The sequence below is a fragment of the Patagioenas fasciata genome, chromosome Z (genome assembly GCF_037038585.1).
Source record: "Patagioenas fasciata isolate bPatFas1 chromosome Z, bPatFas1.hap1, whole genome shotgun sequence".
Classification (NCBI taxonomy): domain Eukaryota; kingdom Metazoa; phylum Chordata; class Aves; order Columbiformes; family Columbidae; genus Patagioenas; species Patagioenas fasciata.
Window position 1 is genome coordinate 83768297 of NC_092560.1, and position 17289 is coordinate 83785585.

The 17289-nt window shown below is 36.2% G+C and overlaps 1 protein-coding gene across 4 annotated transcripts in view; it reads right to left on the reverse strand.

The window, feature by feature from the left end:
- DYM (dymeclin) overlaps positions 1-17289 on the reverse strand; it is a 183663-nt gene that overhangs the window by 154151 nt on the left and 12223 nt on the right. For all 4 annotated transcript variants that reach the window (XM_071802758.1, XM_065860660.2, XM_071802757.1 and 1 more), the window contains exons 3-6: positions 10623-10675; positions 9860-9953; positions 9057-9190; positions 2823-2895 (exon numbers count right to left, since the gene is read on the reverse strand). In XM_071802758.1, the coding sequence (XP_071658859.1) occupies positions 2823-2895; positions 9057-9190; positions 9860-9953; positions 10623-10675 (354 nt within the window). The remainder of the gene's footprint in view (positions 1-2822; positions 2896-9056; positions 9191-9859; positions 9954-10622; positions 10676-17289) is intronic.

Consider the following 17289-nt stretch of genomic DNA (forward strand, 5'->3'; position numbering starts at 1 on the left):
TGCTAACTTTGAGCCAGGCCACCCAGCTGCATTTCCCAAACAGGTTATTTTCTAGGCAGACATGAGTTCATTCTGCCAAGGCTTCTGACCGAGTGAGCTCAGAGGGGAGCAAGCTGTGCCTGGGCTCAGGAAAGACTCGAGCCTTCATAAACTCAGGGCCTGTGTCAAGCCCAAAATCTTAAGCTTGCTTTTGGTCAGCTTGGAACGCAGGTTAAGATTATGTACCTGCCTGCAAAATACCGCACACAGGTGTCCTAAGCTCTCCTCCCAACAGTACCTGTCATCTTACATCTATATCATCACAATGTGATACTCAACTGTGAAGAAAAATTAGATCTTTCTATATTATAATCACCAATTTCTCACTACTCTATAACAAAATCTACACGGCATCATCCAACATTGCTGTCCACTCTTCAGTTATACACTTTAAAAACAAAACCACACAGAAACAAAAACCCCACATTAAGACAGCACATATGCGGTTGTATATAGAAAGCGGGGGGGAAAATTATAGTACCTCTGAAGTGTACTGCTTTCACCTGACATGACATTTAGAACAATTCTGGAGTGCAGGACCGTTGCACAGGTACCTCTGCTCCTGCATTTGGGACAAGGAGATGGTCTTCCCCGCTTAAAAATAATCTCAGTATTTCACTGAAGAAGCTTAAGGTGGATGTGGAGAAGCAATATGTTTAGACAAGAGCTGCATGTTGTATCCACTCTGACACCAAACTGCATCTACAGAATCCAAGGGACACGATAATTGTGACAAACCTCTGCTCTGGCTACGGACATAAACTTTGCTCTGCTGAACGACGGTTCAAAGACAGACCCAGCATGGAGATTCGCAACAAAAATTCACCTTTATAGCAGCTTTACAGACAGACATTGTTAGTGCCACCATAAGCTGCCCATCCTCTAGCAAATTATCTTAAGTCCTGCTACTGAAATAATTTCAAGCTTGAATATTATATGTATTCCACTCAATCTGCCCCTACCCAAAATTCAAACACTAGGCTTGTAGTTTCCTTGATTTGTTCCAGCTAAATACAGTAATGAACTACTGCCTTGATCCAATGCAGGGAAAGAATTTACAGAGCAACTGATCAGAGAGAGAGAAGTAAAAAGTAAACTCGCTACTAAAATAATCCTGATCAATCTCCTGAAAAAAATTAATATTGCATTAAGCACAAATATCTCAGCCTTATAACATCTTTATGAAGAAGAGGGTTGGATTGTGTATTAGAAAAAGCAAGTTTTTCCACATCTCCTTTCCCCTCACCTATTTCCCTTCTAATAATATGGGGATAAAATCATTAATTAAGGCATCTCTTTGTTAAACATGTTAGACCACTAAGCCAGAAAATAATATACACAAAACCCAAAAACCTTCCACATCCAGCTGTTAAGAAAAGTGTATCTTTGATATAACTGAACATTAAAGATTACAGACAGGATTTATAATTTTTTATAAGCGATTATTACCACTGTATTATATAATCAACTGTTTTCAACAGCTACTTCCATCCCCAGCAACCATATTCACACAGAAAGAGATGCTGACAAATTCAGCTGCTGAAAAGGGTTAAGAACCATCATGACTGCAAAACTTCTTTCTGCCAGTAAAACAGAATAAAAGATACTGGACTCCACAAAGACATTGGGACTTCCAAGAAAGAAAAATAAAAGCCTGCAGGATTTATGAACTTGCCTGTATATCGCAGTCCTTTCACCTCTTTGTACTTCCTCTAATCCGCTCCAAACAAAAAGTGTATCTGTGCCAGGAAGTCCTGACAAGCTTTGCTGAACAACGCTCTAAATCATCTCACTAATTAATTACATGCTACCTACCCAAATCCTGGTGTCGCGTTGACAGAGACGTATTTAATGAGAGCAATGTTTCAAAAACTATTGCATCTTTGTCAGCTTTCCAACCAAAAGAACAATCCAAAGGAGAAAAACTAAATCAGCAACAGAGCAACACACTAAATAGATAACGTGAAACTCTATCAGAGCTGTGATGTTTTAATTAGGGCACTTAATTTTAGGCACAGATTACAATTTAATACAAAGGATACTGCTAATGCTATCTTGGGTTAAGTTTATCTTAAGGGAAAAGAAATTAAAACTTATCAGGACAGGTGTGGAAAAACATTTTTGTTTCCCAAGAGCAAAGCAAGTTCTGCTTCATATGATACTGAAAGACGTTACAGGACACAGATCTGTGTCTCAAATACAGCAGACACATGAAAAAACCCATGTAAACAGTTCTGCAGGTCTATAGAAACATTCCACTTATTCATTTCTCTTCTTTTTCAGACGTGAATTTGCTAGTATTCCAGAAATCAGTATTAATTAAGTCACGGGATTTATTTAATGGAAATGCAGTTCAAAAACCCACAAACCTGCACAAGAGCAACTTCAGTTTGCACCTTGCTGTATTCCCCAGAGACCAAGTGACACCTCCAATGCATCATTCCCTGGACAATCAGCACAACCATTTCTAGCCAAAAGTTAGCAATAACCATCCATGTGCTGCCAGAGGTACCTGAAACAAATGTCAGAACTCCTACAAAATAAATCAGGATCATTTCTGCTGCTGGTTTGAACTGGGTGTGAGATGCTGATCATGTTTTTCTACCAACTGAATACTCAGGGCTGGTACCACCAGCAGGTTATAATTATCGGTGCTGTACCATCACATGCAGCATTCAAACCCAAGTATTTAAATATTATAATCCCACCACTCTAAGTTTTCTGTTCTCACAAATGCTCAGTTTATACAAGGAGGCTGGAAAAAAACAACCAATCAAACTTACAGAAGTGGAATTTCAACAATGAGCTGGATGAGGCAACACAGCAACTCTTCTATGAGGTCTTCACACTCTGTTCCTGAAAATAAACACACCAAAGGTTTTCTGGATTTCCAAATATCAAAAGAAAGCAGAGATTTGAACACATAGATCCAGACGATCAATATCTTAAACACTAGAAGAGTAATTCTACTTGTTTTAGAAAACTTTCCTGAAACAGAAAGGACCTGGGATTATCACCAGAGCAAATGGTGATGCTAAGCCTTATATATATGTATATATAAAAATGAATAACTAATAACAATAGGATAAATTCAATGAGATGTTGATATTCTAGGAAATATGCTAATGTTAAACACATCAAGCCTTATTTTGCTGCTTACCTAATGTGATATTAAATGGTGTCAGTACTATCAGATGAATTGATAACTAGTGACTTCTCACTGCTCCACAATTCGAGTCCACCCTCAAAATTCTGAATATTCGCCACCCCTTTTTTTAATCCCAAGTGAAGAATAAGCAGCAACAGATATAAAACAGTTCAATCTGTCTAACATACAATGAAAAATATTCTAAATCGTGATCTGTCAAATAAATGCAGCCTACTGTACATATCACTGCTGCTCTTCAGCAATTAAATACATATATTATTTTTGCCTGAATGCAAATTCATTTATTTAAGAGGTTTTACACATGACAAGTAAGAATTCATGAATTTCCAAAGTGCATTTTAAGTGAGCAGAAATTATTCTACAAAATGCTAAAAAATTGTTTTAAAAACATAATAATTCTAAGCAATAAAACTGGTGATATTTTACATTAGCACTGCAAATTTTAAAAGCAACTCTAACAAAAGACTTGCAAGACTTTCTGAGGAAAAAGCTTATTAAACCATATGAAGTTGCCACATAATACTATTAAAAAAAAAAAGAAGATAAATCTCTTGGATCATTTTGCTTTCAAAATAAAATTATAAATACAAACGTACAACAAAAAGGTATCATTATTTTCTCTGCAGTACCTTCGCCATTACAGCATTGCAGCACAATAATCACCCCCAAATGCTTGTTTATTTTGTATTTTCAAATAAATACGCCTTGCAATAAACACAACATTACAGGCAGGTTATGGTGCTGTTACTCAGTTTAACCCCTGTTTGTTCTTAAATCCAGGATTCAATTTTAAGAAGCACACCAGAGGGAATATTCACAAGAAAGTAAAATTACTTCTTTCCACCATCAGTTTATTAAAAACACATTAAAAATTGTCACCTAGTGAACTGCACGTTCTAAAGGAAATAGGGTTTTTTTAATCACGGAAACATGGTTTCCTTTATATAGAATCCCCCATGAGGAACACAATGTAGCTCCTGTTAGTAAAAATACTCCTGTTTGGAGTATTTAACCTTCGAAATCACCACCGATAATGAAGCCCAGATAATCTAAAGCAATTTGAACGTGACAATTTCCTAAAGTTTTTTGAATCTAGAAAACGCTTATAGAGCAAAACTGCTGTTAGTGCCCAAAAGGTAACGAATTGTTTCTCTTGACAATTGAGGAAACGGAGGACGAGAGAGGAAAAAGGATGGGAATAAAGTAAAATGCATTTTAAGAACATTGTTTCTTCCACTATACTATATACACAACTCATTTGAAGAGAGAATAATGTTATTTGAATATGAGAAAGGGCTTTCCCTCCCCACTATATTCAAAATAAAGTGAGAAAATATTGGCTTAGCACAATCATGTAGAATCGAAGATGTTGGTCTTTCCTGCTCTGTTCTCAAACCAGTTTTTCTTTTCTTAAAAAAAGCTTAATTGCTGTAATCAATGTCATTCAGCTCTGATAATTAATGTATCCTCTTCCCCATTGGGGCACATGTATTCTTGTTTAATTCTCATCTTGCCAAGACAATGAGGCGGCCGCGTGCCAAATCTATAACGTGAGAGGGAGTCATAAACACGGAACGTGATGTATTTTCATCAACAATGCCTCTTTCAATAGCAGGATAAACACAATACTCCTTCACCTTAATAGAACACATTCTTGGATCAAACATGCATGTAAAGCCTTGGGGAAAATAATAAAGGGTGAATCTGCCCAGATTAGACTTAGAGAAAGGAATCATAGGTGCACCTTCTAAATTCTATCACTGCAAACACAAAGAGTTTTAAAAAATAAGTCAGTCCAGTTATGCTCCAACGTAATTTTTCACCAGCTGTATATAAGTCCTCAAACGTGGAATATTTGCATTGTGGGTTTTTTGGTGGGGTTTGTTTGTTTTTTTTTAACATAGATACTATAGCTTTTTCAAAGCTTCACACATGACAGACGCTGGATTAGCAAAATCTACATCCAGAGACTCCACCTGTAAAATCAACCCAGCTCCATACTTGGCCATGATATGGGATCTAACACAGACCGTAAAACAACGTTTTTCTTCTCAAAAACCTCATCGCTATGTTGTCACGACCCAATCTGGGCTGCTGTAGCAGCTGCATGTGCGTAATATTAATAATATATAATATTCAGGTATTGCAAGTTACAGTCTCACTTTAAACGCTACTTGGTTTCCTGTCCTGTTGCTCCTATAGATAACAGGATAGAACCCGGACGCCAGCAATGAAATAACTATTAATACTTCCTCACAAAACAGTACTTAAAACCCCAGTCATCCCATTCATTACACAACCAGACTTAAAGCTTCTTCAGGTTTTGCGGTTTTACCTCCAGTTCTGAGGACTCCCAAAAATTTCCGATTTTCACTTAAGAGTGTTAGTAATGAGTCCATAAACTAATTGCCATCCTTGTTTCCTTTATATGACAGCTGAATACTCATTAAATCATTTAAAGGCTGCAGTAAACACATTTATACCCCCCTCTATGTCCCATTATTTTCTATAATACACCAAATAAATTCCTCAGCAGCCTTGCAATAAAAACTTCTCTATGGAACATGAATTAGTTTTCCTATTACAGGTCAGGGAATAGGTTAAATAAATTGATTATTTGACTTAGACCCCTCTGAATCATCATTCAGTTCTGAATTCTGAATTCACAATTAAAGACTGTGCAGAAATTATGGGATAAAAAACAGTGGAAGTCTCATTTTAAAGTGAAGAATATGTGTTAACAAGACTAACTCCAGCCTCAAACCAGCAACTGCTGAGTCCAGTTTAGAATTTACCAATATAACGAATTTTTAGCTGAATCTTACAGCATGCGGTTTAAATCCCCATAAGGATTTTCCTACAATCAAAATTGTGCAATATCCTCCAAAGTTGTATGCAAATTCCTGATTAGGGATGAAGAGGCAAAGGCTGTACTTTCTATGCCAAAGAATCACCTGAAAACTGCCAAAAGGAACAAGTTTCTATTAATAGTTTGACAGTTCTTGGTGGAAACTGACAAAGTGTTGCAGGAGGGACTTGATCCTGCACAATTTGCTCATTCCAGCTTTCTCATGGTAGGTTACAACATCCTTGCCCTCAAAATTTTTGTCAAAGGAAAAGCTCAATAATCCCATTTTATGACACAAAGCACAACCACATCTGAGCTTCAAACACAGCCTAGCAGGGTGAAGCAGAAATCAGACAAAAAAAACCCAAAAAACGAAAGCATTGCAAAATCCGGGAGGAAAATTCTTGCAGATAAGACAGTTACAAAAGGGACAATGCAGTTCTGCACGCTGAAATCCCAGATCCTACATTTAAACTCACAGAACATGGTACTACGATATATTCTTAGACTGGAAATAAAAAACAAGTGAAGCTCATGGTTTAAATGGGGAAACAAACACCATACAGTGATTTCCAAAGGAGTTTTAAGATGATCCTGAAAAGAACAGTTACCTTTTCTCAGAAGGCTGTGAGATTGAAAAAGGCATAAAAAAACCTGGTCATAGGAGAGAAAGGTTGCTTTTTTTGTTAGTTGCACTGTTCTTCCAATAAGTACTCACCAGCCGTTAAGAAAATAAGCCAAGAGTACTTCAAAATTCACACACTGCATTAAAGCTTTTATCTTATACACATAATTTAATTACATTAATATGATAATGTATTGAATAAGGCTTGTTTTATCATGCTCACGATTGAAAAACAGTAAAATTATATCAAGCTCTAACAAACGAAAACATTGCAAGGACAACTAAGGACTTAAAGTTTTTAAAAGGATGCTCAAAGATAGTGTGAAGTACACACAACTTTAGTAAAAGTAGTAATAGATTTGTCTAAACTTCATAACAAGTTTGTCTAAACTTCATAACAAGTTTGTCTAAACTTCATAACAAGTTTGTCTAAACTTCATAACAAGTTTGTCTAAACTTCATAACAAGTTTGTCTAAACTTCATAACAAGTTTGTCTAAACTTCATAACAAGTTTGTCTAAACTTCATAACAAGTCAAGCTCTAGTTTCCATATAATAATAATTAAAACAAAAAACAAAGCTACATTTGACTTAATTATGAAAATACAAACAAAAAGAGCATTTAATTCTGGTCTGCTCACTTTAATAAACCCTACCACAACAGCATTTTATTACACTCCGTTAATAATCCTTCACCTTTCCTATAGCTAAGTTTAAAAGCTACAGGAAGGGATTCACCTTATTACCATACTCCAGGTATATTTTAAAAAATATGATGTGAACCATCTCCACATACAATCAAGTGCTACGAGACATGGTATAAATGTGGATATACCACAGCAACAAGAATCACTTTCCATATCAAGCTGCAAGGAACTCACAGTGTAAGGAATAAAGATGGCGGGGGTTCAAGAAAAAACATCTCAGCCCTTACATCTATTCTACTGTGCCACACCGCATCATTTTTTAACCAAGAATAAACATTAAAAAAATTGTAAACCAAGAATAAACCCAAGGCTGAAATCCTCTGAGTCACAGTAGGCGTCAAGGAGTTCAAACTAAATTTTAATGACCAATTTTGCCGGGCTGATTGTTGAGGGAAATCCACAATCAGATACTTTTGGTCATTCTACCTTCTTGCCAGACCGATTTTTGCTTTTTGCAACTACAAATTCCACAGTATCTTTATAACAAAGGAAATCAAGGCTCCTGTGCCAGCTTTACCCATCATATTCAAGAGCATCTCGATATGGTGCTATACAAAGATTTGTTAGCAGTGTCAGGGCTTTGGTTTTGCTGTAATCAAACTGATTTTGAACATATTCACATTATTCACGCTCAAAAAAGAGCAGATAGCAGAAAATGAACAGCTAGATTATTTGAGCATCCCTGTCATCCTTCATCTTGTGTAATACATGCTCTATTCCCTGGAGATGCACTTATTTTTTAATATTCTGTCTAAATTCTATGACTTTTGCTGCACTCTTGTATAAACTACTGCCTGCTAATTAAATTTTAGCTGTTGTCTTTTCAATGGATCAGTTCTAGCCACAGTAAGGTTACCTTCCCTCACTAAATTCCTAAAACTTGCATTAATTCCACTCCCTGGCTGCTGCTGTTTTATGAAACATGTGAAAAGAAACATTAAATAACTGCAATGTCATAGTTTCTATGGTATTATGTGGTCAGCTTCACCCCAATTCTATTCTGCTCTTCTGAAGATGACCGTTATCACCCTTCAAACTGTATTAAAATGGTCAAAGCTAAGGTAGATCTACAGTACCACTCCTGAACAACTGTTTAAAAAAAAAATGGCAAATCAAGTTTGGAAATAAACGACCCTGTTAAATTTAATATAAATCTTTGAAGAAAAAAATAAAACTATTTAAACACTACTCTAGAAGAGGTCTGTTTTGCTCTAAGAACCTGTAACACATAAACAGCTTGTTAAAAAATGTTTAATTTTAGCAGAAGACGGCAGTTAATGTTATTAGAAGCTCTCAACACATCTTGAAGGTGTTCTCTTTCACATGTGTGATACAAAGGAAGATGTTTTATGTCAAATTACTTGAGATCACAAAGGAAGTCGGTCAGTCTGATTATTGACTATGCACGGTGTCCCGAAGAGCAAATCTGTTGTATGGAACATCATTGGTATTTTATTTCTAGTTTTAAAGCAAAGTTTGGGATTCTTAGTCTAAACAAAACATAGAAAAATAGAATAATTCTGGTTGGAAAAGACCCTGAAGATCATCAAATCCAACCATTAACCCAGCACTGCCAAGTCCACCTCTAAACCATGTCCCTAAGTGTCACATCTAACAACACTGGAACTTTTTATGAATAGTTTCTTGTGGGATATTTGTTTCACCTACCATATGAGCCTGGTGCTTTCTCTTCATAAGTAAAATGAAGCTGCAGCTCCTCTTCTGACATTCGACTGATAAAGACTTTCAGCAAACAGCAAATGATAAATAGTGCGTTGTGAGCCTGCCAAATAAAGAGGTGACTGGAAGAAAAGAAGCAGAAACAAACAGGAATTAGTAACATTTGACCTGCAAACATGCACCGAAAAACACAAGCAGCAAAAAGGTTGAGGGGAATCCTCAGAGCAAAGCGGCATTAAAAAGAAAACTCCTCCTTTATGAAGCCCCCAATGTGATGACTGTTGGATATTTCTCCATGACTGTGGGGGAACAATTACATAATATTTCCTGTCAAAACTATACAGCGCTGCACACACAACCTACTGTTCTTTCCTACAGCCTTTGCACGATATTACATCAAAGTAATGTCTTTACACAGAAGTTTCTGTTCAAATCCAGTTCAATTTTAAATATTTCCAAGAGAAAATATTGGTTCGTACAATTATATTTAGCTAAAAAGATCAGGCGATTTTTAAACAGCTCTAAACCAGCAGTAACCAGGAGTTACACCATTTGTATGCTAAAGGTGTTTATGTAACACATAAGATGAACACAAATGTGTCTTTTTCCCCAGCAATATATTTATCTATTAGACTTAGCCTTCTGTGCTTGGAAAGGTACTACATACTCATTCCATTTCAAACAATGATTTAAGAAAATTCTAAGTTTCGGTCTGTGTGTTAACTAAAAGTGAAAAACTTAAGAGTGAGCAGCAAAAAGAACATTCAAAAGCTTTTTTTTCAGGTACTTACTTCTGACATTCTGCTGAGATTTTTAACTCTTTGGTTCTAGAAAGAAAGACTTTAATCAATGACCCCAGGTTTCCTGTTTGAGGATTCTTCTCAACTAGATGAGGAAAAATAAGATATGATTACATAGCGTGCATAAGTTGACACTATTTAGTTCAAATATTATATAGAATGAAACAAAATTTCAACATCTTAAATATTTCTACATAATCTGTTTTTCTGTACAGCTGTTGCTCTTCTTTCAAGGTTCTCCAGGACACGCTTTACTACCCCGTAACAGCTCTCCAAACATATTTTTCATCCTAAATTTCAAATATCTCAAATGTGGAGCTCATGCTCCTTCCTTTCCAAGACTTCTCTACAGCACAATAATCTCCTGGCAGAAAATTGGGCAGGCTTTCACAACCAGCTTTTCCCTTCTTGAAAGATGATTGATCAAATTTATATTTTATCCCTTTCACCCTCTGATAAATTCGTTCCCCTTATTGATCAGTTTAGAGAGTGGATGGAAAAAAGAGGTAGTAGGAATTAAGTTATTTGTTTTAAACTTCTCAGTCTTTCAAGTTCTACAAAACAGCTGACTATAGAAGTTTCTAAAAATTTGGGATATACATAAACTCACCCTTTACACTACTTTAATCTTACTAGTGGAACGCATACAAGTAGAGTTCAGTATCCTAAAGATATGGGTGTGCGCATGAATGCCGTTTGTTAATTTTCACGATAAAGCACATGGAAAAAAAGTTAATTTGTCACAATTTCTCACCTAAAGACTTGCAGACTGAGATGGTGGCTTCTTCCAACAGCTTCAAGTCAGCACTAGGGGAGGGAGGAAAGAAAACAAAAATGGTTACATGAGCAATTGGGTTCCTGTACTTAAGTGAAAAATCATCACAATATTTCTATGAAACACTTAATTTCACCAGTTCATTATCTGTTTTACACAGATGGGTTGAGGTGAGAAGGAACCTCTGGAGATCATCTTGTCTCTGCTCAAGCAGGGCCACCCACAACCACATCCAGGTGGCTTTTCAGTATCTCCAAGGACAAAGACTCCACGCCAGAGAAGAACAACTATATGAAATAACATCTTTTTAAGAAGCATTATATTAAAGAATCTTCAACTTGACATTTAACCTCAAGCTGAGTACCACTTTCCTTTAACTAATCTTATTATATCTATGTAACAATCACATCAGACACACCAATTTTTTCCCATCATCTTCATTAATTACTTGTTGGTATTACCCAGTGAAAAACATCAGCTAACAAGAACAATAAAGCACCAGAGCAAAACCTGCCGACAACCACTGAAAGTAAACACCAGCTGTAACAAACACGTAAAAAAGACATTTACATACTTTTATCACTACAGACCTACTGTTAAGAGACCAACTGATCCTCAAAAACAAAAGAATACACTGGAAGTTTATTTTTCCTTAATAGACGGGGAAAAGACAAATAATAATCAGATATTGTGGACACATTAAGCAATATGAAGGTGTCCCAATATTAAGAACTAAAGGGCAACATGTTACAGCGTTTCACCACCTCCTTTGAAAAAAATTTCTCCCGTATATCTAGTCTGAATCTCCCCTTTTTTAGTTCAAAACCATCACCCCTTGTCCTGTCACTACAGACCCTGCTGCTCAAGTTATTGGAGAAGATTGTACTGTCTCTATACAGACTGAATTATTAATAATATTAATAACAGTAGTCATTCTGAAATTCCCCAAATTAAGTCAGTCAAAAAAACCCCAAAACAAAACAAAAACCAACACACACACAAAAAACACCCAAACAGCTCAATGTTTGCAGATATAACATAGTATGTAACACAGGCTGAACAATTTCAGAGCTCATGCAGCTACATCCTCACAATTAAAGGTATGAAAATCACCATCCTCAGAATAAATAGGAAAGTAGCAGTGCAATGAAACCCGAATAGTAACTCAGTCTATAAAAGTCAGTGGTCTGGCCTCCATTCAAGCACTCGTCTCCTATAAAAATATTGCAAAACGTAATACTGCCATCATTAGATTGCCAAAGTCGCCATTGCTTCCTAAGCATTAAACTTTCCGATGAGTAACCAGATTTATATAAAATCAGAGATAAAACACCTCAACCCCGTCTTGGCAACTACCTGTAGGTCTGCCATGGAACTTCTAAAAAGCAGTCCTCCTTTATTTGTTTTTAAATTTAAATTGTAATCCAGTTGACAGCATGGTCCTAAAAACAGATGCATCAAGCCAAGATTAACTCTGGGGATATTTGGGAAGCCCCTAAACCAGCTCCACTGTCAGAAACCCACAGTGATTTGAGCTCTTGGAAGCCAAGTTTAAGCAATGAGGACTAGAAGAGGAGGTAAAGATATTGGTAGAAACAGCAGCAAAAAGAATTCTTTCAAATCTTTTTAATAGGATATGTTTCAAGACAGAGACATCAAAACTTATATTTCAAGATGCCTGAAAATTTTCATGTGTATCAGATTGATTTAGTGTGTAGTGACCTGACAGCAGAGACAGCTGAATATCCTAGGACAACTTCAGATTATGAAGATTGACTTTTTTCTATATCAAATATCAGCATTTTCCTCCCTTACAAATCGCTTTGAAACATCAGTTTCAGAAAGAACAAACTTACACTTCCATATATACTCTAAAAACATTAAACTCAGTCTCAAAGGTGGTCTCTTGTTTCAGTGCTAAAGACACGCAGAGTAATTCAAAACAAATGGTTTAAAGCAACAGACAACACAATTTCTTAGGTCTATGTGAAACAAGGACTTTTGCACTAAAAAAAGGAATTTTTTCTTCCTTTTGAGTCATTAAAAAACACACCAAGTCCCCAGACAAATTCCACAGACTTGCCTAATTCCTACAAATTGCCAGGATCAAAACAAGCCCTTCAGATCTTCAGTAAAGCTTTTAACATTTGAGTCATTCTTTTTTTCCTACTAAAACAAAGTTCAATGTTTAAAAAATAAATATAATCCTCTCACCCACATTCATACAAGAACTGAATTTTGCCATCCTGAAGACAACAACGTCTGTAAAATTTCAGTTTACACAATAGAAACACCTAGAGCGGAGGAGATGCAGCAGGACACTACCACGACAAATAAATAAGTCTGAAAACAGTGGTTTTATATTCAATATAAGTAATACTATATTACTTAAATATATAGCTACATTCTCAAGGATGGATTCATAGAGAGAGTACAGTGAGGAGGTACCAAAAAACAGCCCAATTTCCAGGCACCTGGAGCAATGCTTAGCAGTGGATTTCTTAATGTGGGCAGGAAAAAAAGGGAGAGAAATGGAAAAAGTTGCCTATTTTTTTTGTGAAGACAGGAGATAGAATGTATTAACACTTAAGCAGAAAATGCCAGGGCCAAGATTCATAACGCGGTACAAACGAAATGATAGAACCAGCTGCAGTGCTGCCTTTGCTCTACGATCCCTGCAGAGATGACATTTGGTTAATGAATTGATAGAATAATGGAAACTTAACACTAAAACCTCAATTTTTCATTAATTACTGAAGTAAAGCTCCAATTTTCTCTGAACACCCTCACCAGGGGAATACAGACTGTTGTGTTGCCAATATACATGTATACACATGCACATATATAGATATATATTTAGGAGTTCACTATTTGGGACAAAAAAAAAACGCTAAAACATATTTCAATTGATCCCCTCACAATATTACACTTAATTGTAACCAAGTACCCATGGGACGATCCAGGCGGGAACAACCTTTCAGAAAAGGAAAATATCCCACACGTTTTCCACTCTGCAATTTTATCAACCAAGAACTGGGAAAATAAAAATTACACTTTTTTCAAAAGTGAAAAAAAAACTTTTCTGAAAAGATGGTATTTTCTAGAACAATATTTTCTGGAACATATAAAAATAGTTCATGTGCACACAGTAACAAACACCAGCTTTGGGCCATGGATCTGTCATATAATGATGACAGTGACCTGGGTGAGTTCACATATAACCATTAATTTCACCTGGTAGTACCTGAACTAAATTACTTGGGTTTGGGCAAGTAGTATAATATCCCCATTATATTTACCAGTTCTACAATTTTCTGAGGCATGAGTAAAAGATACAACCTGGTGCTGGGATACAAATGGGGTGTGAGCAGTGGGGGAAATGCTAAAGCTTCAAATAAAAATACATTTAACCACACAGCAAGAAATTATTTTATTTGCCTTGTTATATAGAGGGTAGGCCCACAGACTTCAGCAAAACTGTAATTAACAGCAAAATTTGCTTCCTGACAGCATAAACTTCTTTAAAGAAAATGAGTTTATCTTGTTTTATATTAAAGGCATCAAAACATGAGAGGTTTTGCAGTGATTAGTGTCTTGCAATGTCTCAACAAGACAAGCAGTCAGAATATTTGGTGTATAAATTGTCACTACAAATCCATCTCTAGGCAGGAAATATCTGCATCACATCGTAAGTACTGGGAAGGAGAGAGAACAAATCAAAATTAAGTTTAAACTTGCAAGCTCAAAAACTACCCCTTTGATATCAGAGGTCAAAATTGCCCTTTTACATTTCACAAGGAAGAGTGAAAATTATGAGTCATCATATGTAAAGGCATTGATTATTGACCAGGTAGAACATACTACGGAAACAATATTTAGATAACATAAATTCTGTTTTTTCTTGCTGAAATTGCTCTTCTATCATTTAATAATCGAACTTATGTCAAGCTTTTTTCTTCATCAGCAAGTTAGTTTTCTGTAAGAAAGCATATTTTCAGTAAAGGTGCGGAAGCAATGGTAAATTAAGCAGCCTGTTACTCAAGAAAAAAAAAACACTACAATTTTCATTGACTGCAGATTTTCATTTCTGCCTTCATACCGCCAGAAAGCTGGACTTTGCAAACAGCTATTCTGGCATATATTGTAGAAATATATTACTTCCAAAGAGAATAAAAACATATTTATAAAAAAAAAAAAAACAAACAGTGGAGTTATTTTACAGTGGCTGAAATAAATTCAGTTGCTTTACTTTAAATTTACTAACAATCAGTCCTACAGACTTCAACAAAACCATAATTAATAAAAGATGGTAAAAGAAAGGAGTCATCTTTGAAAAACATGGTTTTATCTGCTTTTGTTTGAAAGCTATCACAATAGAAGAGGTTTCAAAGCGGCAGTGAATAGTTAAAATATCTCAACATGGCAATAGAAAGTATTCTGTGTATAAAATGACATTATAAACATACCACGGTGTCTGCTCTTATTATAATAAAAATAAGATGCAAATTCTACTAGACAAAAAACCAGCAGCTTTCCTGATGTTTTTTTCCTCTAAGTAAAGGTTTTTTGCTTTCCCTCAACTACAAAACAGAAGAATCGGCCCATTCAGTAAATTCACACTGTGGGAATGTTGACTTTAATGGAGTAGGCAGAGGAAAGATGTCAAAAGAATCCAAAGCCACGTATAATTTATTGTACCAATTTCAAAATCTACCATATTAAAGCAACATAAAAGTCGCTCAGTTTTATGTTTTCCCATTAATGGTTCCTGCGCACTATTCTTGAAGCAGCCGCTCATTAAAAACTCTGGGGAAGGAACAAAGTGGAACAGTAAATATTAAGCACATGATTTTCAGCAAGTTCCGGTTTAGTTAAGTCCGGTTTAAGTTTTCCATCAGGAAAGAATTGTAACTAACGCCACCGCTAAGGAGGAGGTTGCATTTTTGGGAGCGACACAGAGCAGAGCCAGACAAACACAAAAGTCCGTCTAAACCGAGAGCCGAGACACCAAAATAAATCTCAGGGCTGCTGTTCATGACAATAACTAAACAAGTCATCCAGAAAAGCTGTTATTTTATTTTTCCAATATCCAGACAGTATTCAGATTGACAAGACAGCCACTTGAAATGTGGCAAGTGGCAGGTTGAATAGGTTTTATATGATTTTAACTTGGCTCCCGTGAGCCCATTCTGTGCAACAAATAAGCACATGTGAAGGAAAATTAAAAATAATTTAAAAAAAAAATTAAAAAGGAATTTTACCTACTTGCCACCCATAACCTGCTTTACAGAAGAGGAGATTATAATACAACTTTTACAGTGCAAAGCATGAGGCAACTTAAACTAAACTGCTAGTAGCTTTTTATTTTACTGTCATTTATGTGTGTATTATTCATCTCCTAGTCCTAAATAATTTAAGTGGCTTTACTTGCCAAATACTCCAGACTTGCTGTGGCTGTAACTATTGCTCATGGTCACAGGCGGTGAACAGGGATTCACCGACAGCTCATTTCTCATAATTGATGGTTGATTCACAATCCGGATTTATGAATGCACAGACCAGAATTACCCCCACTTCATATTCACTCTTAATACTTGCTTAACTATGAAGAAAATCCACATGATGAGGGGAAGAACAGCTCAGAAAAGCAGAATATCACACTCCCAGCACGTGCTTTCATGTGCATTTTTGGATGGCACAGCAGATTTAAGCAATCTCACCTTTTAGCCGAACAGTTCGCTCTGCCCCCCAAACCTAAAAAATAAAAATCAGTCCCTCATTGTGCCAGAATTGTTTTGCAGTGCCAAGCTACGAATCACTCTGGAGAATTAACTTGGCAGAAAAAATAAACACTTCTCTTTTTGCCGGGTTGTTTTTCAGATAGATTAGCTCCTGGTTAAACTCACAGGCAGAGCAAAATAAACACCGGGATAGAGAAAAGGCAAAAGCATCTTGCATCAGTGTTGCTGACAGAGATGCAGCAACTTTGGAATCAGTAGCATTTATTCTTCCTTGTAAACTACCTTGTGCTTTTCACAGAAATAGATGACAAAATGAATGGAAAAAATAAACCCAGTAAAGAAAACATGGTTGCATAAATGAGAAATTATAAAGAACTGTAAACGGAATCACACAAAGAGAGATCAATATATACAATTGGGAGAGATGGCAAAAGAGAGAAAACCAGAAAGGTGAGAAATGGATAAACAGAGATAAACCCAGCTGAAAGGGGCATGAGAGAAAAGCAAAATGGTGACTAAGAACTAAAGGGCATAAAGTGCTGAGAAAAGCAAAGCATAAGGAAAAGAAGACAGACAGCAGTGCCGTTATCACATCAGATATGGTATCATACCCTCATTTTTCTCAGAGTAGAAAACCAGTAAATTCAGCAGCTCTCAAGGCCCTGAGCTTCTGGTTTGGGGGATTAAAAGACTATTGTTCCTTGGAAGATCCAACTGGGTTTGGCAGCCTGAAAGATCTTCCTTTGGCGGCTGCAATCAGTGGTAGCTGGGCTAATCTGGACGACCTTCTATAAAGCAAAGCACAACTTGCGTATTCCTTGTCAGACAGAAAATACACATGGAAGAGTGTTCAAAACCCCACAAGCTTATACAAACAGATTCAAATTTTCCTCAAATATATTGTG